At 40.2% G+C, this 23889-nt stretch overlaps 1 protein-coding gene across 20 annotated transcripts in view; it reads right to left on the bottom strand.

The window, feature by feature from the left end:
• The window catches only part of IPO5 (importin 5), a 69223-nt gene that overhangs the window by 5450 nt on the left and 39884 nt on the right, over positions 1 to 23889 (bottom strand). For 16 of the 20 annotated variants that reach the window (XM_016924982.4, XM_054664809.2, XM_016924983.4 and 13 more), the window contains 14 exon segments: positions 20004 to 20091; positions 16969 to 17075; positions 15026 to 15150; positions 14844 to 14933; positions 14580 to 14753; positions 11290 to 11508; positions 9488 to 9571; positions 7617 to 7749; positions 7406 to 7527; positions 5279 to 5375; positions 3422 to 3594; positions 2001 to 2112; positions 1861 to 1916; positions 791 to 913 (listed from right to left, as the gene is read on the bottom strand). In XM_016924982.4, coding sequence (XP_016780471.1) covers positions 791 to 913; positions 1861 to 1916; positions 2001 to 2112; positions 3422 to 3594; positions 5279 to 5375; positions 7406 to 7527; positions 7617 to 7749; positions 9488 to 9571; positions 11290 to 11508; positions 14580 to 14753; positions 14844 to 14933; positions 15026 to 15150; positions 16969 to 17075; positions 20004 to 20091 — 1703 coding nt within the window. 20 annotated transcript variants of the gene reach the window in all.

The following is a 23889-nucleotide window of genomic DNA, read 5'->3' as shown; positions in this document are numbered from 1 at the left end:
GTGAATCTAAAACTGCTTTAAAATAGGAAGTGTAGGCCTGGGCGCAGTGGCTCATGCCTGTAATCTCAGCACTTTGGGAGGCCGAGGCGGGTGGATCACTAGGTCAGGAGTTGGAGACCAGCCTGGTCAACATGGTGAAACCCCATCTCTACTAAAATACAAAAAATTCGTCGGGTGTGGTGGCGTGCGTCTGAATTGCTTGAACCCAGAAGGCGGAGGTTGCAGTGAGCCGAGATTGCACCACTGCACTCCAGCCTGGGCGACAGAGCAAGACTCCATCTTGAGGAAAACAAACAAACAAACAAACAAACAGAAGTCTATAAAACATTAAAAAAAAAGTCAAATATAAGGGTGAGAGAAGGTAAAATATATATATATATATATATATATATATGCCCATTATCCATAATCCATGATTTGATTGCTGGTAGTACCTAACAAAGATAATTGAATTATCTATGGTCCACTAAAAAAGAAGTAACCATTCTGTTTCCTTTTATTAATTTAGGAGGACACAGATAATCTGAAATAATAAAAAAAAATCACTTGTATATCTTTCAGATGTGTTAGAACTGAATTGGCCTATGGAAAACCAAGTTAGGAATCTTCAAACATATAATGAATGAGAAAATATCCAGGGTAATGCAGTCAACTTGATAAAATCAAAGATGTACAATGGAAACAATCATTTCTGAGACCCATTTTAACTTCAAGCATTAGATTTTACGTTGCAGTGAAAAGAATTCCAGGTAAACTACGCAAAACAACTATTAAGAGAGGTAACACTTACAATGAGGTTGACAATTAATGGAAGCAGCTGTTCAAACCATGGTAACACCTTTTCTTTGTAGCTACTGAATATTGAGTGTAAAATATCTGACACTTTGGTCAGAATATAAACATCATTATCATCCTAAAAAAAACATACATATAAACACCCATATGGATTAAAAAGTATATTTTCTATTATCAATAATAACATTTATAAAAACCTTAAAAAATGCAGAAAATCAATTTCTCATTCCTGTTTTAACGGTAAATCAAGAGTCTAGAGACCGGAGTAACCTTCAAGTGTGGGTTATCATGTCTCTTACTAATCAAAGGCCAGTCTTACCTCGAAAGACAAAGTTGTGTGGCAACAACTGTATTTATTGCAAAGATTTTCCTTGGAACATACTTAAAATAGATGGGTTGAAAAATTATCTCTAATTTCTACATTCTGAAACAAAGGTGTTTTCACTATTTTTACTTTGTTTTCAGCAGAATAATACTCATTTCGGGGTGGATGGTGGGGAGAATGGGGTCTCGCTGTTAGTGGCAATTTGGGCCTACAAGCATGTGGGCACCTTCAGGAAGCTGGTACTACCTACACGGTAGCACTGGCCCACCAAGTGGCCACATATGAGATGCTGGACTCTAAACACACAATGAAGTATGCTTGACAGTCCTAGGTGGTTTGATGAGAGAACTAAGTAACATGGTGAAAAAGGCCCCAGACCGTCAACAGTGTGACTCTAGGCAATCATTTAACACTGGAATTTTAGGTTACTCATCTTTAATATAGTGAAAGCACCACAAAATACAAATGGTTGTTGTGAGCAGTATGTAAATGAACTAGGTAAACCTTAAGGTGTTTTGTTGAGTGAGGTATTACAACAAAATGCACATAGCACCAAAAGACATATCAGTTTAATTTCAAATTACTTATTCATAAATTAAGAGAGGAAATATATCTGACTCCTCTGCTAAAGACTGATAATTACATCAGAATGACAAGTCACATAAATCAGAAATTGAGGCATTTACAAGTCTTTCAGATGCAAGTGGTCACGTAAGTAAGTTCCAAAGGGAATAACTTACCTCATCTTGTAGTGACTCTTCGACCTGTTCATCATAGTCTTCATCTTGTCTTTTAACTAAAACACACCCAAATAAATGTTTTAAATGATTGCCAAGATGGTCAAGGATTATATTCAGAAATAAAAGCATGGAAAACTTACCTTGTCGTAATTCTTGATTTTTAAAATGTTCTTCAAGCTTTGCTTTCAATATACCTCCCAGTTCTTCAAAGTGTTCATTATTAAGGCATCCATCTCCCATTACTTCAATGCACTAATGAGGTTGAGGAAAGAAAGCAATCCATAAGATTTGGGGTGTTTGGAGTCCAAAGTTAAACTCCACTAAGAATCATATGGAAAAATGAATACAGTTCAGTATCCTGAAAGATTATTTACATATGCTTAGCTTGTATTTGTTAGAATGACAGCATTTTAGAGATTGGAGTTAGAAAAAAATATTTTCTTTTGAACACTACTGAGCATACCTAGGTGCCAGGCATCATGCTTGGTACTGAGGATTCAAAGATGGAAAACACACACACACACACACACACAACCAGCTCCTAAGGAACACAATTGCTATATCCATACTCCGTATACACAACATACAAGAACATTGAAGGAAGGGCATTAGAGGTAGAAGAAATAAAATATAGGCAAAGGTATGGAAGCATGCTGTCTTTGGAAAATCAGAAGGAATTCTGAATTACAGGAGTGTAAATAAGGACATATAAAGATGCTGAGAAACTGTAAATCTTCAATCAAGATTGGAGCAAACTAGAGTTGTGCAAAATGGGAGTGACACTGTATGAGAAAGGAAGTGACTCAATGAAGAGGAAGGCAGTGCTTGAGGAAAGGAGAATGAACTGAGAGGAAAAGAAAGGAGACATCTGGAGTAGACCAAGTGAGGCTATTTCAATGGCATGAAAAAGAGATGGGGCAATGAAAAAAAAAAAAAGAGAAGAATTGAGGAAAGTGGAAAGAACAGAAACTGGAGATGATACCCAAGCTTCTATAGTTGGATTATTAAGTGCAAGACTAAAATACTAGAGTATTCAGAATGTCTTCTCTTTTTCCAAAGAATGCATGCTTCCATGCTGCTGCCCATATCATTCCCTCTACCTATACTGCCCTTCCAAGGCAAATTTACCCTCTTTAAAACAAACATAATAATACCAAAATATTAAAACAAAAAATTTAACATTTTTATTTTTTAACAAATCATACACTACAGCATATAAAAATTTATTTAGCTGCCTTACATCTGTAATCCCAGCACTCTGGGAGGCCGAGGTGGATCACCTGAGGCCAGGAGTTTGAGACCTGAGGAACATCTACTAAAAATACAAAAAGTAGCCAGGTGTGGTGGCGCATGCCTATAATCCCAACTACTTGGAAGGATGAGGCATGAGAATTGCTTGAACCCAGGAGGTGGAGGTTGCAGTGAGCTGCGATTGCGCCACTGCACTCCAGCCTGGGTGACAGAGCAATATCCTGTCTCAATTTTTTTTTTTTTTACTTTTAGCAAGACTAATAAATGAACATACAACCTTATACATATTTTTTAAGAGAAAAATATTCACCTTTGCAAAAGAATGCATTATTTCTGAGAGGACGTCTGAATCTGGTTCTGTACCAATGGCCTTAATTAGAGCATCACACATAAAATGCCACATCTGTGTGAGATACTCAGGACCACGGACTCTTGCACACTCCAGGAGAAGAGGCATGGATTCCGCTGCTGCCACTCGAACACGTTTCATTGTTAAGGAACCTCAAAAGACTGTTTATTATTTTGCTTAAATGTTAAAGGGTTCAATGCACTAAAAGGAGTGCTAGGCAACTTCTGTTTATCTAAGATACCCAAGAGCTTGTGTTAAATATAAAGCATGTATAAAAATAGAAAAGACATACCTCCTGTCTCCTCTGTCACCTGTAATAGTGGCAGGAATGAGTCCAGCAGCAGTGAAGGGCTGCCTATTGCTCAAATGTAAACCAAAATACAAAAATGACTATGGAAGGACCCATGACCATTAGCATGCCTTAAGCTGTACCTACCTCAAAACCTTAGGTACTATCTGTTTCTAATAAAAGCAACTGAAGTATTTCCCTGAAAAAAACCACCGAGGACCTCTTCCTATGCTGGCCTTTTCAGTTTTCAATAAAGATTAAATTGCCTTTCCCTATCTAATCTCATTTATAAAATAAGGTCTTGATAACTTCCTCTTAAAAGCAATCCCGCTTTGTCCTCTGGCATCCTGGGAAGTTAAGTCTTTGTTGGGTAAAAGCTGTCTTCTGTAAAGGATACCACTATAGGATACCGTAAAAGGAATGATGACAAACGGGCTTTGGAGTCAGAGAGATCTGGGTTTGTGTCTGTCTACCACTCTCGCGTGTAAAGGCATAAAAATGTACCGGAAAATATTAATTATGGCTATCATTATGTTGAGAAAGATATTGGAACGCAGATGTGGGTGGATCACCTGAGGTCAGGAGTTCGAGACCTGCCTGGCCAACGTGGTGAAAGCCCGTCTCTACTTAAAAACAAAAACAAACAAACAAAAAATACAAAAAATTAGCTGGGCATGGTAGCGCATGTCTGTGATCCCAGCTACTCAGGAGGCTGAGGCAGAAGAATCGCTTGAACTTGGGAGGTGGAGGTTGCAGTGAGCTAAGATCGTGCCATGCACTCTAGCCTGGGCAACAGAGTGAGACCCTGTGTCAAAAAAGAATGCAGATGTGCCAAGTGATGTTTCCCCGCAAAGGTGCTATCCACATTTGAAATGTAGGATTCTCACTGCTACAGAAAGCTGACCATCTATCAGTGGTTCTCTAATCTATTAAGACAGGTCTTGCCAGGCACAGTGCTCAGGCGTGTAATCCCATAACTTTGTGGGGCCAAGGCAGGAGGACTGCTTGAGCCCAGGAGTTTGAGACCAGCCTGGGCAACATAGGGAGACCTTATCTCTACAAAAAAAAAAAAAAATCTAGCTGGGCTTGGTGTTGTGCACCTGGGTCCCAGCTACTTGGGAGGTTGTGGTTTCAGTGCGTCCTGATCACGCCACTGCACTCCAGCCTAGGTGACAGAGTGAGACACCATCTCTTAAAATAAAAGTCTTATTTTCTTAACGTTTACCAAAAGATATTTGGGGAAAGTAGCAACTATATATAATTGTAATCATTTGCTAATTATCCTTAAATCCTTAAGTGGGCCACAGAAAGCTGACAAACATAGGATAGGTCACGTTTTCTTTTTCATGTTTTGGCACAAGTGGAAACAAAGGCACATGCAGAGAACCGAGTTTATCACCTCAGAGTACACTTAGTGCAAATACAAACAATCATGGTGAAGTCTACTTCAGTCAACACTGTCTAATACTCCAAGAAACTACAAGTTTACTAAATCTAGACATGTTTTGTATTCAGAAGTTGTAGGATATCATCGTGGAAATAAAATTTCAGTAAAGGGACCATCAGTTTGACAACCTGTTCAGTGTACTCCACAAAGCCTTCCTTTAACTCCTTAGCATAGCAAACCTGTAACCAAAGTATTGGGAGGAAATAAAGATTCATGTTAGTCTTCAAGCATTAATATTAACAAACAGCAAAATCATAAGGACCATAGGAGGTTGTATTTTGACTAGAACTACATTTAAAGTTGCATGTAGAACTGTCAAATTAGTCTTCCAACTAAAAAGAGTCTTAAAAGAAGGGTCATGAAATGATTGTAGTATTGGTGAGTGACAAAAAGAAAAAAAAAAGGAAATTATTGTCGTATATATTGTCCCTTCAAAGGCTGGAATGATTTGTATTCCATTCAGCAAGTTTCAGCAATACATCAAACAAAATGTATCACTTAATTGAGGAAAAATCATTCTAAAAGATACAAAAAACCCTGAAACCAGTTAATTGAAGCATTTACTTTGCAAATCTGTAGAAAACGCTTCTGTTATTTTGTATTTTTAAAAAATCATGGCTGGGCACGGTGGCTCATGCTTGTAATCCCAGCACTTTGGGAGGCTGAGGCTGGTAGATCACGAGGTCAGGAGTTTGAGACCAGCCTGGCCAACACAGTGAAACCCCGTCTCTACTAAAAATACAAAAATTAGCCAGGCATGGTGGCGGGCGCCTGTAATGCCAGGTACTTGGGAGGCTGAGGCAGGAGAATCGCTTGAACCCAGGAGGTGGAGGTGGCAGTGAGCCGGGACGGCACCACTATACTCCAGCCTGGCTGACAGAGTTAGACGGATCACGAGGTCAGGAGTTCAAGACCAGCCTGGCCAACATGGTGAAAACCCGTCTCTACTAAAGATACAAAAAATTAGCCAGGCATGGTGGCGTGCACCTGTAATCCTAGCTACTCGGGAGGTTAAGGCAGGAGAATCACTCGAACCCAGGAGACGGAGGCTGCAGTGAGCTGAGATCAAGCCATTGCACTCCAGCCTGAGTGACAGAGTAAGACTCTGTTTCAAAAAGCAAAACAAAAAAACAAAAAAACAAAAAAAAACCCCCAAAAACCCAATTGTTTCATTCTCTTCTACTACATCTAAAGATTAATTCTGTTTAAAGATGTTATTATTTGTATTTGCTTTCCAGTTGAGAGAAAAAACCCACAAAAATCCGAAGTGTTTATAATTTATAGATACTAAGTATTGAAGATGACAATAAGAAATACATTAATTTCTAAAATCTAACTTTAAAAGTAAGTATTGGCCAGGTGCAGTGGCTCATGCCTGTAATCCCAGGTCATGGCAGGCGGATCACCTGAGGTCAGGAGTTGGAAACCAGCCTGGCCAAAATGGTGAAACCTCATCTCTACTAAAAATACAAAAAGTAGCCAGCTGTGGTGGCAGGCGCCTGTAATCCCAGCTACTCGGGAGGCTGAGGCAGGAGAATCAACTGAATGCCAGAGGTGGAGGCTGCAGTGAGTTGAGATCGTGCCACTGCACTCCAGCCTGGGTGAAAAAGAGACTCCACCTCAAAAAAAAAAAAAAAAAAAAAAAAGTATTATCCTTCACTTTAAAACGCATGCTCATAAAGAAAACAAAAAGAAAACTAGGAACTAAACACGCATATGCACACCACAAACACCATAAGGGATAATAACCGAACATTTTGATTTTCCTGCCATATCTGTTTTTTTACACAATTGAAATCATACAAGTTTTGTTTCACATTAAATAGCATGAACACACTTCTGTTCATTTGTTTAAAAAACATTCCATGGCCACCTACTATAGACTAAGAACAAAATCAACAAAAATCCTTCCCTCGTGTAGCTTATAAACTTTTTGTAATGGCTGTATATTACTCCAAGGCACAGTAATTTATCATTCATCTTCCCACTAACAGGAATTTGGGCTATTTGTTATTTTTTGCTATTTAAAACAGCACTGATAATGAAAGGTTTATCCATACGATTTCTTTAAAATGGAAAGAAAACTTTACTTTTTAAGGAACATATTACTGGCTCTCCAAAGTAATTTCTTTAGCAGCTATTAAAAGCACTCATATGAAATGTATATAAGATGTAAAATAAAAGTTTAGTAAAAAGAGTGCTCTCTTACCAACATCTGGCAAGCAGTTGATTTTTCTTCTAGTCCTGCAGTTTTAATACCAAAGCTTTGCTGATCTCCAAGGTTCACAAATTCCCAACCATCATCATCACTCATATTCTCCATGTCTTGGGCTATTAACGGAGAAGAAAACAAATGCATATGAAAAATAATAACAAAGAGAGAACTATTATAACCGATAGCTCCTTCTAAAGACACCTACTATCTAAAAGGGCTACTTCGGGCTTAATTGAAGCCGTCTTCATTAAAGGCCCCATAACCACTGGAAGGTATTGCTGAAATTCTTTTCCAAGGATTTTGCACATTCTGGCCCATGCTGAGATCATGTAAGAGATCTGGGGAAAAATTTTAAAATTAAAATAGATTAAAAAACAATGGGTAAACGTGATAAAGAAAGCCATTTCCTTATTTCATAGAAACAATGTTTTATTGATATGTTCACAGTACTTTAAGCAGTAAGAGCATTTCTAAAGGTTATGTACTTAAAAGGTTCAGAATCAATAATGAAATCCCTGTGAACTCACTACACTGGGATATGGACAGCAGGTGAGGCAAAACACAAAGACCAGAACCTTGGGTATTTCTTTCTACTTTCAGTAAGTGATAATGGTTTTCTTTCTTAGCATCTGAATCATCTAAATGAAACTAATCACCTAAACAAAATCAAACATTTCATCAACTCCCAGTTACAAATTTTTTGAAGACAGAAATGTATTTTATCTGACTCTGTATCCCTATTGCCTGCCACTCCATTCATTAAACATTTATTAAAACCCAAGAAACAAAACATCCTTTTCTCTTAGCTGTTATAATTTTCTCATAAGTGGCTGAGTATATTTAAAACACCTCTTCTCCTATTACTGTGTTTACACAGACTTTATCATCTGCAAATTACCTAGAGAATCTGGTTCCATTCACCATCCCTGCAACCTAGAAAGTGATTCTTATCCCCTGATATCTGTCATCCACCTACTTATTTATCTATTGAGCATGCATGGACACATGCCCCACCTCTTAATGATTTTATATGTAAAAGTCCACCCGCTCTTCAGATAGGTACTGGGTGTTTCTCACATGCCAGGCATTAAACTATATGCTGGCTGATACAAAGGTGAGCAACACGCCTCGTCCTTACCACCCCTCCCTACAGCTTACAGTCCCCTCAGTCTCCCTACTGTCAGCAGTCTGCTAAGTATCCCTCCTGCCTGTTATCTCTGTACATACAAAACATACATGTATATTTGCATATCATTTTGCAAAGAAAGCAAACAACAACAAAACATGCTTTCTTTGCAAAATGGTATGTTTTCCTATTTAAACTATTACAGTGTGGCAATGTAAAGTCAAAATTTAATTCAACAATTATTTATTGAGTGCCTTGTTATATGTTAGGCATTGGGAATACCATCAAGATATGACAAACATTTATGATGTTACTATAACAGTGTTGGAACTGCCCACCATTGAGACTGAGCAGATCAGGAAAATCTTGTAAAGGATAAGAACTGTGAGCAAGCGTTAGCTGGGTATGTATACCTATGTGTGTATGTGCGTGTGTGTCGAGAGGCAGGGGTTCCTCCTAATGAAATGCCTTTGTCTGTTCGTTGGCGGAGAGGCAAGCAGTGTGTCCTGAGATTCTTGGGTTCTGTATTTTCTGCCAGGGGAGGGAGATCATGCAGCCTTCAAAGGGCTAGGAGACACCCAAATGGAGATGTCTATTACATGTTGGATAAATGAATCTTCAATTCTGAAGATCTGAAAGTTGCAAGCACACAGAGGAAACCGGAAGCCATGTCTGTGAGTGACACTGCTCCACAGGAGTGAGAAGAGAGCCTTGGATAGAACCCACAAACACCAAAACTTGAGTGAGAGTCACAGAAAGCAAGAGCAACCTACAACAGACTGAGAAAAAGTAGCTTGAGAAACAGAAGGAAAATCAGTGAAGAATGTCTCTGCTAGCAGGGGTTGATAGTATGTCAAGAAACCTATCACTCCTTTTGTTTTAAATATATTGAACCATGTGCTGTCCACAACTCATTAGCGGATCAAAGCAAATGCATTAAGACCACTTACCTGAGGATCATCATCTTCCATATCATTGAAGTCTGTCTGGGTCTTTAACAAAAGCTGCATCACATCTGATGCATCCTGCATGAACTAGAGGAAAATATGTAGAGACACACTTCTTGATACCGAATTTTGTTTCTTGTGTAATTAGCAAAGCTTTGCCAAAAAATCGACTACATTGCCCACATAGGTCATAACTTCCATAGATAAACTATCATATTGAAAAATTCTCATCTATATTGTGACAGATTTAGTTCACTTTCTAGAAAAATATATTTTCCACTGAAGGGCAGGGAACTACAGTATAAAGGTACTTCTAATGGCATCAGGTGTTAGTCTATGGCTTACGCATTTCAAGCAGTAAAACTGAATTCAAATTCAGAAAGAAAATTTTAGATTGTTTATAGAATTCACTGCATAAAATTTTGTCTATGATTTTCACTTAACTCTTTGCAGTTCTGGTAATCTCCATTGTATAAACAGGCAGCGTTTTAAAGAGACATTGAAAGCCAGATATATAGAGTATGGGACATACAAATATTTTATTGGTAAAAAACATACCAATGTTTTAGTGGTCAGCGTCTCACAGAAACCAGTTCCAAATATAAATTAATACTGATGCTGGTTTTGAAGAAGGCAAGACAGAGCTTCTCTGTTGATAATTCTCAGGGTCAGAACATGAGGATTCAATGACAGAGAAACTTCTTTTGCATTAGCTTGAACAATTCTGAGATGTTGGCTGAGAAACACACTGGCCAATGGTCCTTGGTAATTATTTTCTGAAGATCTATATGCATAGATTTCTCTCTTAGAACACTTGATGCATTTTAGATTAATAGGAAAGCAAGTGACATGTTTCCAAGCACATATTTAAAGGGAACGAACATGGATACTGACTTCCACACACCTCCCACGAGATGCACTGTGTGTGGTGGGGAAAGGAGGAGGCATCAAGAACACAGCTGAGCTAAAAAGAAACCTTAATATTAACAATGAAAAGATGGGCTGGGCATGGTGGCTCACACCCGTGAGCAGACTGCTTGAGGTCAGGAGATCAGGGCTAGCCTGGCCAACACAGTGAAACCCCATCTCTACTAAAAAAAAAATACAAAAATCAGCTGGGAGTGGTGGCAGGTGCCTGTAATCTCAGCTACCTGGGAGGCTGACGCAGGAGAATCGCTTGAACCCAGGAGGCAGAGGTTGCAGTGAGCCAGGATCATGCCACTGCACTCCAGCCTGGGTGATAGAGTGAGACTTGGTCTCAAAACAAACAAACAAACAAACAAACAAAAACAAAACAAAACAAAACAAAAAAAACAAACCAAACAAACAATGAAAAGATGAAGGCAAGAATTTGTATATAAAACAGGAGCAATGTGAAAGGAGTAAGGAAAAAAACAAGCATCCAGAAAACCATTTTTCAGAAGGAAAAAATCCCTCTAGTACTCTCAATGCCTCCACAGCCAAGTTACGTACAGTAAATTTAACAAAATAGAAATTACTGGCCGGGCACAGTGGCTCACGCCTGTAATCCCAGCACTTTGGGAGGCCGAGGTGGGCGGATCACGAGGTCAGGAGATTGAGACCATCCTGGCTAACACAGTGAAATCCTGTCTCTACTAAAAATACAAAAAATTAGCCGGGCGTGGTGGCGGGCGCCTGTAGTCCCAGCTACTCGGGAGGCTGAGGCAGGAGAATGGCATGAACCCGGGAGGCAGAGTTTGCAGTGAGCCGAGATCGTGCCACTGCACTCCAGCCTGGGTGACAGAGCGAGACTCTGTCTCAAAAAAAAAAAAAAAATTACTTACTTTTTCCTTCCCAACAGCCAGACCAATGAGGCTAATGCATTCAATAGTTTTTCCTCTCAGAAGTCTCAGTTCTTTTTGAACCGCATTCTCAACGATGTGCTTCAGTGATGGCATAAATAAATCATAGTAGGGGACAAATTTTTCTTCTGCAGTATCAGCAACTGATGCAATGGATGTCACAACTTGTTCCAAAACTAACTTGGTGCCTTTCTGAATCAGCTAGAAGGAAGACACAAATTCTTACTTCAAAGGAAAACTGGAAGAAGTATTTAAATTTACAATTACTACTCCCTTCAAGTTCTTGAATGCTTTTCTGAAACAGCAGAATGAGACCACCTCTCCAGAAGCAGAGACTGTAGGTTTTGGAGGAAATTTCTATAAAAAGAATCTATGTTGAACTATTTATGTGAGATTTTTTTTTCTCTCTTCTATTAACACAACACCCCTGACTCATTTTTGTCTCATCTCAAAGCACAGCTAATTCTTGAGTACAGATACGGAATCAAAATTTTTGTGTTCATCAACTTTAATGCCTACACTTCATCCTCATTTTTTTCTTCACTGATTTCCTCTACTTATGATTATATTTTGTGCTGTCTTACTACGTCATAAAGAAAATTCCCTCTTTGGCCCCTTCCTTTATCTTCTAACCCCCTCTCCCCAGAAGATCGCACGAAGGAACCCTGCTGCCTTCTCTTGCATCTGTCTTGCTGAAACAGATGAGATGACCTTTTTCTCTGCACCAAAGATCTGGTGTTCTCTGACCCAGCTAGTAACAAATGCTTACTAACTATTTGCTGCTGGGCCCGTCCTGTCACCAGCAATATTTTAAAATAATTCTTCTGTAATCCCAGGACTCTGGGAGGCTGAGGCAGGCGGATCACCTGAGTCAGGAGTTCAAAACCAGCCTGGCCAACATGGTGAAACCCTGTCTCTACTAAATAAATAAATTAATAAAAATTAGCCAGGTGTGGTGGCACACCCCTGTAATCCCATTACTCCGGAAGCAGAGGAAGGAGAATTGCTTGAACTGGGGAGGCAGAGGTTGCAGTGAGCCGAGATTGCGCCACTACATCCCAGCTGGGTTGACAAGAGCAAGACTGTCTGGGAAAAAAAAAAAAAAAGAAGCCAGGCACGGTGACTCACACCTGTAATCCCAGCACTTTGGGAGGCCCAGGTGGGCGGATGACTTGAGGTCAGGTGTTCAAGAACAGCCTGGCCAACATGGTGAAACCCTGTCTCCACTCAAAATACAAAAATTAGCCGGGTGTGGTGGTGCACGTCTGTAATCCCAGCTACTCGGCAGGCTGAGGCAGGAGAATGGCTTGAACCCGGGAGACGGGGGTTGCGGTGAGCAGAGAGTGCGTTATCGCACTCCAGCCTGGGCGAGACTCCATCTCAAAATAAAAATAAATAAATAAATAAATAAAAAAAATAAAATAAAATAAAATATTAACTCATATGAACCTGAGCCAGTTACTACTCCAGATTTTCATAATTCCCCATGTCAATTACACCCACACTCTCAGCAGAGTTCTTTAACTTGTGTTACACATTCAACTATGTCTTGAGAAAGCCATCTTACTTTCTGCTTCTGTACCTCAACCTCTGCTCCATGTTTAGTGTGGACTGTGCTGCTGGCCCCAGAGGAAATGTCTTTCCTCCTCTGCTAGGCTACCTTCTCTTCGTACAACTCTTCCTTCGTACAACTCTGTCCTCCTACCATCCCATCCCAACAACTCCTTCCACTTATCTTTAAAAACCCATATAGTGCCTCACTGCAGGAAGGAAGGGCAGGGGTACACACAGACTATCATACCACAGCCATCCACCCAAACCTGTAAAGTCATGTTGGATCCATCCATTACTGATTTAACCAACCAACCAATCTGCCTTCAACTTGGGTCCACCTCGGTCTGCCTTCGGGCACACGAATGTTTCCTTTATCATATTCTTAGTCTGCTGTCATCTGATACTGAGCACTTGGGCCTTTGTTTATAAGTCCTCTGTCTTTGGCTTCTGAGACATTGCATTTCTTGTTTATCTTGCTCTCTGACCAATTGCCAGTGCTATGCAAACTGTGGTTTGTTAACTATTTGCTACCAGTTCATATTAAGTATAGGAATTGAGGGCATTAGAAACTTTTATAGCAATTTGAGAGCAGGTTTATCTTTTATTTTCTATGCCTTCTATTCATTTCATTTTTATAGTAGTAATCCATTTTCATTGCATTTGACAATAAACATTTGACAATAAACTGGGCTAAAATCCTTGCTTTTTGCATCTACATCTCTCACACACTGTGCTGGACTAACATCATTCAATTGTTTTCAGGTTGCATCCCTTATTTCAGCTGTAACTATAAACATTTTTACTTGGATACTCAAAAATGATGTTGCTTCTACAACTTCTGTATTTCTGCCACTCTGGTTAGAATACTCAATGTTTTTTAATTTCTTCTCTTTCATCTTTTTTTTTTGAAACAGAATTTTGCTCTTGTTGCCCAGGTTGGAGGGCAGTGGCACCACCTCAGCTCACTGCAACCTCTGCCTCCCGGGTTCAAGTGATTCTCCTCTTAGCCTCCCGAGTAGCTGGAATTACAGGCGTGCACCACCACACCCGGCTAATTTTGTATTTTTAGGAGAGATGGGATTTCACCATGTTGGCCAGGCTGGTCTCGAACTCCTGACGTCAGGTGATCCACCTGCCTCAGCCTCCCAAAGTGCTGGGATTACGGGGATGAGCCACCGTGCCGGGCCCTTTCATCTTTTAAAATTCAAACTGCCAGAAACAAACTGTTAATGCGTCCCATGAAATGTCTTTTAGAATCACCTCTTCCACTATTACTATCTAAGCTCCCTGGACGATGACAGTATGATGGTCTTGCCTTAAATCTTCTCCCTTTTTTGTGTATGCCTCACCCAATGCTACCACACTAATTTCTTACCATATGATAATTTCCTGCAGCATTTAAGAACACAGAATGGTTTTTCACACTTTACATAAATCAGAGTTCAAAAACTTCTCTGCCTTATTTTCAGGGTGATCCATATACACTGATTTTACCTGACCTTTAGCTGTATCTTTCCCAATTCCAATTATCAGCCCACATTTTGGTCAAATCTGAATTTCTCTACTCATCATTCCACAACTCCGAATAGCCTCCTCAGTTTTTCTACTTTATATTCTTTATGGTCATGCTGCAAGTCCCTCTTTCTCCAGTTCTTACCCATCAAATCAACCCAAATTAATCTACAAACAGAAAGCAGCCTACAGATCTTAAAACTTACCTCTTGAAGCTTCAGTACCATAATGGAATGCAGATGTTTCACCAAATTATCCAAGTATGGAATAAGTAGTGACTTGGGACAGTCTTCAGTAAAGTTAATGAGGGCAGCAGCTGCATGGGCCTGCACACGTTGATTGCCTTGGTCTTCCATGGTCTGCAGCAGAGCTGCAATCACCTGTGAAATGAAACCAAATGGGCACACATGTTGAAATGTCCACCCTTCTTCCTAAAGTCTGATTTAAGTGTTTGAGGACTTGTTACTTACCTTCTCATGAAATTTCTTTTGGAAACCAGGTGCAAAATCTGTAGCCATCTGTCCCACGGCATTACAGGCTGCATACCTTACTCTTGGATGCTGGAAAATGTTCCCTTTCATTAGCAAAAGCAAGAAGGTTTCCACATGAAGCTACACTAATCATTTTGAATCAAATATTTACTGGTACTTACAGGATCCTGGAGAAAAAGTAAAACAAAATTTACGATCTCATTTAGAATTCCTTCCATTTGCTGGTGGCACCCTTCACCAATGGCAGATAAGGCCATCAATCCTGCATGCCGGTATTTCCAGTCAGCTACCGAAAAAAATTACAGATGGAATAGCAATTACACACTATAAACATGTCATTCTGGTAGAGGGAGATGTATAAAAGTTCTTATTTGGAAAAGAGTAACAAAACTTTTTTGGAAAGGGTATATGTATATATAATATAAAAACATTTGTATAGGCCGGGCGCGGTGGCTCGCGCCTGTAATCCCAGCACTTTGGGAGTCTGAGGCGGGCGGATCACAAGGTCAGGAGATCGAGACCATCCTGGTTAACGTGGTGAAACCCCATCTCTACTTAAAAATACAAAAAATTAGCCGGGCACGGTGGCAGGCGCCTGTATTCCCAGCTACTCGGGAGGCTGAGGCAGGAGAATGGTGTGAACCCGGGGGGCGGAGCTTGCAGTGAGCCGAGATCGCGCCACTGCACTCTGGTCTGGGCGAAAGAGCGAGACTCTGTCTCAAAAAAAAAAACAGAAACAAACAAACAAAAAAAACAAAAAACAAAACATTTGTATATTTACTTTTTAGAAAAATGAACAGAAAAAGTGCATGACTACTTGATTCTAAAAGTATGTATCAGGCCAGGCGCGGTGGCTCACACCTGTAATCCCAGCACTTTGGGAGGTTGAGGAGGGTGGATCACTTAAAGTCAGGAGTTCAAGACCAGCCTGGCCAACATGGCGAAACCCCGTCTCTACTAAAAATACAAAAATTAGGCCGGGTGCAGTGGCTCATGCCCGTAATCCCAGCATTTTGGGAGGCCGGGGTGGGCGGATCACTTGAGGTTAGGAGTTTGAGACCAGCCTGGCCAACATGGAGAAACTCCATCTCCACTAAAAGTACAAAAATTAGCTGGGTGTGGTGGTGTAGGCCTGTAATCCCAGCTACTTGGGAGGCAGAGACAGGAGAATTGCTTGAAACTGGGAGGCGAACATTGTAGTGAGCCAAGATTGCACCACTGCACTCCAGCCTGTTTGACAGAGTGGGATTCTGTGTCGAAATAGCTGGGCGTGGTGGCATGTGCCTGTAGTCCCAGCTACTCAGGAGGCTAGGGCAGGAGAATCACTTGAATCCAGTGGGTGGAGGCTGCGGTGAGCTGAGATCACATTACCCTGGGCAACAGAGCGAGATTCCACCAAAAAACAAACAAACTTCTAACTTAATACTTCTGAATTTTAATTTAACAAAAGAACACATTAACTTTATAATTAAAAAAGACAAATGAAAATAAAACACATACAACAATAAACTTTGGGATTGATATATATATTACAGGTACAAAGGTAACTGAAATATTCATAGAAATAAAAAAGAAGGATGGCCAGGTGTGGTAGCTCATGCCTATAATCCAAGCACTCTGGGAGGCTGAAGCAGGAGGACTGCTTGAGGCCAGGAGTTTGAGACCAGCCTGGGCAACATGGCGAAATCCTGTGTCAACAACAACAGCTGCCCTCCAGGGCAGGTGGGCTTCCACCATCACCTCCGTCAGGGGCAAAAACAGAAAGAAAGAAGTGGTTTCTCTTTTGATAACATTAGATAGAGTTTCTTCTTCTAAAAATAAAAGATATTGGGTGAAAGAAGAGTATATGATTCAAACATTCTAATATTCCATAAAAATTCAAATAATATCATTTTCAAATTCAAATCTAAATACTTTTGGCTAGGAAGTAAATCTGTACATTTTCTTTGGGATTGACAATTTTATCGGTAAAATAAATGAATTGGGTTAAATATGGATGATAAAAAGACAAAGATTAATTTTTAACAGTCTAAACATATCTTAGAATTTAAGCTTTAGAAAGGGCACAACTTCACTATTCTAGCATTTGAAGGACACAGCTTACGATTTTGAAGCATTTGCATAATGTGTTCCTTGATCATCGGCAGAACGAGCTTTCCACCAAGTCCGCAAGCCATTCGATCTAGAGCACTCTCGCCTGCAACTGCGTTGCTAAACACATAAACAGAATTATGTACTCAATATATCTGAAACACAAAAGAAATAGTATATTCTACAGACATACTTCTAACCATATTATTATTAAACTAAGACTGAGAAAGAATTCAAGCTGTCTTTAAATGTGGAATTGAAATTAGGGGTTAAAAACTCTGCAGCTTAGAAAAGAAAAAAGAGTAAATGTTTTTATCATGATCCACCATAGTTTAGAAAGTCATGCCTGATTCTTATTTTTCTTTCTTTTTTGAGACAGAGTCTCGCTCTGTCACCCAGGCTGGAGTGCAGTGGCACGATCTCGGCTCACTGCAAGCTCCGCCTCCCAGCTTCATGCTATTCTCCTACCTCAGCCTCCTGAGTAGCTGGGACTACAGGTGCCCGCCACCACGCCTGGCTAATTTTTTTGTAGTTTTAGTAGAGACGGGGTTTCACCATGTTAGCCAGGATTGTCTCGATCTCCTGACTTTGTGATGCGCCCGCCTGGGCCTCCCAAAATGCTAAGATTACAGGCGTGAGCCACTGTGCCCAGCCTGAATCTTATTTTTCAAGACCACCTCCACCCGCTACTGGCTAAAAACTGTTCTCAGAAACAGCTTCTGATACTTTCAACACTCCAGTAAAAGCAGTGTTGAAAGAGCCTCATGTATTTCATTTCCTAGAAATACAGTCTTCAAACCTATCAATGAACAGAACATAGAAAACTGAAAAGGGTGCAGAGAATGTATAATCTTCCCCACTGTGAGTTTATTCACCCTTAAAGGGGTGCAAACTGCACTGCCAAAAACTATGCATAGCTATGTGAAACTCAATTCTATTGTCTTCTCTGAAAGCCAAAGGAATGTGGGCATAAAAGCATTTGGACTTATCCTGGCTTAGAACTGGAGGATCAGTAGTGTATTTCATTGTGCATTATCTTTACTATGTAAAGACAATACTATAAAAATGAAACTATAAATTATCTTTAGAACAGGTTTTTAGACTTAAAAAAATCTCACCCTGAAAATATATTTATGCTGTTTCACAAATGAGAAAATCTTATTCATCTAGTTTAGAAAACAAAGTTTCTTAAACTGTATAAATGTAAGTGCCATTTGCAGGGCAAATGAAAGGACAGGTAGCAGCACATTACAGTAACTGAACCAGAAAGGAAATTCGACCTAGCCCTGGTGTTCTCTTCAGCCGTTATCAGGTGATTTCCAGTGAAAGATTACTTTCATATACTTCAAGATAGTATTAAAGCCAGAAATCAGTCATTTTTAACAATGGGATTAAGTCTCAAAAATGCATATATATTCTAAAGCCAAAAATCTTTAATTTTTACTTTTATTAACCTAGTAGTTTATACTGACTCCAAGTCTTTCAGGGGAATAATTTCAGCTTTTTATTTTTTTTGAGATGGAGTCTTGCTCTGTTGCCCAGGCTGTAGTGCAATGACCTGATCTCAGCTCACTGCAACCTCCACCTCCCAGGTTCAAGAGATTCTCCTCGCTTAGCTTCCCGAGCAGCTGGGATTATAGGTGTCTGCCACCAGGCCCGGCTAATTTTTGTATTTTTAATAGAGACGGGGTTTCAACATGTTGGTCAGGCTGGTCTCGAACTGCTGACCTCAGGTGATCTGCCCGCCTCTGCCTACCAAAGTGCTGGAATTACAGGTGTGAGCCACTGCACCCAGCCAATTTCAGCTTTCTTAAAGAAAAGGTGGTAGTATAATGCACTGGGAAGAATGAAAAAAATGGTAATTAACCCCAGTCCATTAACCGGCTACATAACCTCAGACAAATCACTCAATCTTCAATCTCCCTTTCTGCAACTGTAATATAATACACCTCTGGGACTACTAATAAAGTTGATTAAAGTAACAGAGCTCAGAGGTGCTATGTTTCACATATATGTAAGGGGCCATCATTACTACTGCACAGTGAATACAGATTTTGGTTGACTTTTCCTGTATTCATGGGACTTCCTAAGCTGAAATAAAGAAGTACAATAGTAATTCCAGTGTTACTCTACCCAGTTGACTCTCATCTTTTCACCACTGGATGCTGTCTATCCTAAAGTTAAACTGCTTTTTACTAGGAAAATATGATGTGTATTGCAGGGAATTTTGTTGAAACAATTATTCTAAGGGAAGTCTCTGCCTGTAAAAGCATTTATCACAAAAAAGCTGCTTTATACACGTTTTAAAAGATATTCAAACTAAAAACAAAAACAAAAACAACAAAAAACTTGGAAATAATTTAGAGTACGACAGTTAAAAACATAGATACTTGGCCAGGTGCGGTGGCTCACGCCTGTAATCCCAGCACTTTGGGAGGCCGAGGCGGGCGGATCATGAGGTCAGGAGATCGAGACCATCCTGGCTAACATGGTGAAATCCCGTCTCTACTAAAAATACAAAAAATTAGCTGGACGTGGTGGCAGGTGCCTGTAATCCCAGCTACTCGGGAGGCTGAGGCAGGAGAATGGCGTGAACCCCGGAGGCGGAGCTTGCGGTGAGCCGAGATCGCGCCACTGCACTCCAGCCTGGGCGACAGAGCGAGACTCCGTCTCAAAACCAAACAAAAAACATAGCTACTTTATTTGCTGTTTTCATGTCATACTTTTTTTTAAAAAAGAAAAACTTCCTTGTTTGTTGTTGTAGGTATCTTTCAGTTCCTGATTATAAAATACAACTTTATGTATTAACTATTAAAATATTTTTATGAACTTCCAAGAAACATAAACTTTATTAATATAAATTATACATGAAAACTAAAGAAAATACTACTTATAAAATGTGACACAGCAATAAATACAACAGCAAGGCAAACTGCCCCATATTCCAGGCTTAAAAGTTTACCTTCAGGTTACAGGGTGCAATAGTGAAGAGATGGACCGTGGAGCCCTAGGGCTTTCACTGCCACCCTGGACACAATGTTTGATTACCTGTCAAAATCATCATCTTCTAGTTCATCTGCATTTGCCCAGTCCTCATCTTCTTCCAAATCAACCATCATTGCTAACATCTGAGGAACTAAAGTAAACAATTATTTCATACCCGAAGACTGTGACTTTATCTTATCCATATCACTATTTATAAACAAGAATTTTAAGATTTTACTTTGCCTGTAAGAGAACAAGACAAAACAATTATTTGTCTGTGCCCCCAAAACCTGGTTTGTTAAATTTTAACCTTGTCATATTTGCTTTTATCGTTTCTTTAAAAAGCAACATTCATTAAGTCAAACCCTCCTATGAAATTCCCAAATCCGATTACATTCGCCCCGTCACCAGAGGTAAGAAGAAACATCACAAATGTTTCTCATTCCGCAATTGTTTTTTCACACTTGAACTACAGATTTCCATATCTCTATACAAAATTATAGTACTATTTCAAGATTTGATTTTTTATATAATAAATGGTTTCATAATATATGTACCTCGGCAATTTGCTTTTTTCTCAACACATAAGGATTTCAATTTATTTAATAGCATTCCATTATATAAACATACTACACACTGTCTAGCTGATAAACATTTTGGTTGTTTCCAATTTTTTCCTCCTATAAAATTTGCTTTGATGAGATTATTACATCTTCTCTTTGACAAGCATGAGTCTAGGCATGAAATTGTTATTACTATCTTCAAATAGTACTAAAAAATTACCAAACAAGGCCAGGCGCGGTGGCTTATGCCTGTAATCCCAGCACTTTGGGAGGCTGAGGCAGGCGGATTACGAGGTCAGAAGATCGAGACCATCCTGGCTAACACGGTGAAACCCCAAAAACAAAAAAATTAGCCGGGTGTGGTGGCGAGCACCTGTAGTCCTAGCTACTCAGGAGGCTTAGGCAGGAGAATGGCGTGAACCTGGGAGGTGGAGCTCGCTGTGAGCCAAGATCACACCACTGCACTCCAGCCTGGACGACAGGGCGAGACTCTGTCTAAAAAAAAAAAAAAAATACCAAACAAGCTGTGCTCTCCACAGCTGTTGCATAAACTATGTGAAGTTTAAGTGGAGGTCTCTGTTATTTCACAAAAATGTGTGAAGTGCCCTGGGGGTGGAATAAGCGTCCTCTCAGTTCCACATCTTTTATTAACAATTGATATTGTCAAACTTCTGGACAACTTGTATTCCACAATTACACTTGTTTTTATTGAGACTTAGCAGGGTTCATTAGCTATTTCAGATCCCTCTTTTACGAATTTCCTGACTGGGCCTGCTGGTGCACACCTGTTATCCCAGCACTTTGGGAGGCTTAGGCGGGAGGATCCCTTGAGCCCAGGAGTTCAAGACCAGCCTGGGCAACATGGTAAAACCCTATCTCTACCAAAAAACACAAAAATTAGCCAGGTGTGGTAGTGCGTGCCTGTAGTCCCAGCTACTTGGGAGGCTGCAGTGAGCTGAGATCATGTCACTGCACTCTAGCCTGGATGACAGAGCAAGACCCCATCTTAAAGAAGAAAAAAGCAATGAATTTCCTCTTCTCAGCCTTTGTGTATTCTCTAGATAACAAAACTGTTGATTGTGTGCACTGTAATTATTTTCTTCCAGTTTGTGGCTTATTTTTTCAGTTCATTTATGGTGTATCTGATTGGTCAAAAAATTGTTTTCGCATTTGCAAATCTGGCAATGTTTACATCAATGGTTTGTGATTCAGTCTTATAAAATTATCTACTATTAAGCATTACTTGTAAAATATATCTGTAATATTTAGCCCTTGACTTTTTTAACTAGTTCCAGCGTGCAAGGTAATATTCAGGTCTTGAGTAGACCCCAAATTATTATTATTATTTTTGAGACAGAGTCTTGCTCTGTCGCCCAGGCTGCAGTGCAGTGGCGGTATCTCGGCTCACTGCAAGCTCTGCCTCCCGGGTCACGCCATTCTCCTGCCTCGGCCTCCCGAGAAGCTGGGACTACAGGCGCCCACCACCACGCCCAGCTAATTTTTTGCATTTTTTAGTAGGGACGGGGTTTCACAGTGTTAGCCAGGATGGTCTCGATCTCCTGACCTCGTGATCCACCTGCCTCGGCCTCCCAAAGTGCTGAGATTGCAGGTGTGAGCCACCGCGCCCGGCCTGTTTTTTTAATAAGCTGTCTAGAGTTGGAATTTTTTCCCCCATAGAAATAACCAGTTATATTCTCAACTCATAAGTGGGAGCTGAGCTATGAGGATGCAAAGGTGTAAGAATCGTACAACGGACTTTGGGGACTCAGGGGAAAGGGTGGGAGGGGAGTGAGGGATAAAAGACTACACAATGGGTACAGTGTACACTGCTCCAGTAATGGGTGCACCAAAATCACAGAAATCACCACTAAACCAAACACCACCTGTTCCCCATAAACCTATTAAAAAAGAAAGAAAGAATGAAAGAAAGATATCCCAGAAACTTTTTTTTTTTTTTTTTTGAGACAGGGTCTCACTCTGTCACCCAGGCCGGAGTGCAATGGTGCGATCTTGGCTCACGGCAGCCTTGACCTCTAGGGCTCAAGCAATCCTCCATCTCAGCCTCCTGAGTAGCTGGAACCACAGGCGTGTGCCACCATGCCCGACTAATTTTTGTATTTTTGGCAGAGACAGGGTTTCGTCATGTCGCCCAGGCTGGTCTCTAACTCAGCAGCTCACATAATTTACCCACCTTGGCTTTCCAAAGTGCTGGAATTACAGGCCTGAGCCAGTATGCTTGGCCCCAAGAACTTTTGATCAATTATCTTTTTAAAAACGGCTTTGTTCCCATGTGAGCGGATCCTCTCCTACACTCTACCCTTTGTTCCATCCGATCCATTGTCAACACCTGCATCATCAATGCATTCTAAATTCACAGAGTTGATGAAACAAGATCTCCCCACTTTATTCGTCAAAATTGTCTTGGCTACTCCAGGCCCTATGTTCTTTCAGAAGAATTTCAGGATTGTTCTATCATAACCCTAGATTAATTTGAGAACTGATAATTTGTTCTTCTATTAGTCTTTCAATATGTTATTCAACTTTCTCCATATGTCTTGTACATCTTTTGATTTATTCCCAGTTACTATAACTCATGCCTATAAAATTTTCTAAATGATTATTATGAATAATGGAACACTTACAATAAAATGTTCTCATATCTAAGGATCTTGCTTAACCCTTTGATTAGCAGTTTATCTGTTGAGTCTTTAAAACTTTTTGTAGACAATAACCACATAGCCTACAAATAAGCAATATTTTTGTTTCTAATTCTTTTTTTTGAGACGAGTTTCGCTCTTGTTGCCCAGGCTGGAGTGCAATGGCATGGTCTGGGCTCACTGCAACCTCCACCTCCCGGGTTCAAGCAATTCTCCTGCCTCAGCCTCCCGAGTAGCTGGGATTACCGGTGTGCACCACCACACCTGGCTAATTTTTTCTATTTTTAGTAGAAACGGGGTTTTAGCATGTTAGCCAGGCTGGTCTTGAACTCCTGACTTCAGGTGATCTGCCCGCTTCGGCCTCCCAAAGTGTTGGGATTACAGGTATAAGCCACTGCACCCAGCCATTGTTTCTAATGCTTATAACTTATTTTTATCTCTTAATGCATCAGCTGGGGCAGTCAGTACAACATGAACAGTGATAAAGGAGATATTTTTCTTGTTCCTGACTTTAATGGGAATGTTTCTAAAATTCCAACCACTACCTCAGTGTAAGACAAAAGGTAGATACCACTACAAAATAAATCTGGTGACGTATTTACCCTCTAAATTAAGTGTTCAAGTACTCATTAGCTCATTAAGAAATGGCTAGGCCAGAAAATGATCAGGTTAGTTCTCAAGTCCTTATCCCAGCACAATGAAACTTAAAGTAGTATTTCCATAGCACAA

Source organism: Pan troglodytes, chromosome 14 (assembly GCF_028858775.2).
Source record: "Pan troglodytes isolate AG18354 chromosome 14, NHGRI_mPanTro3-v2.0_pri, whole genome shotgun sequence".
NCBI classification, from domain to species: domain Eukaryota; kingdom Metazoa; phylum Chordata; class Mammalia; order Primates; family Hominidae; genus Pan; species Pan troglodytes.
This window is presented reverse-complemented; position numbering and strand designations above follow the sequence as displayed.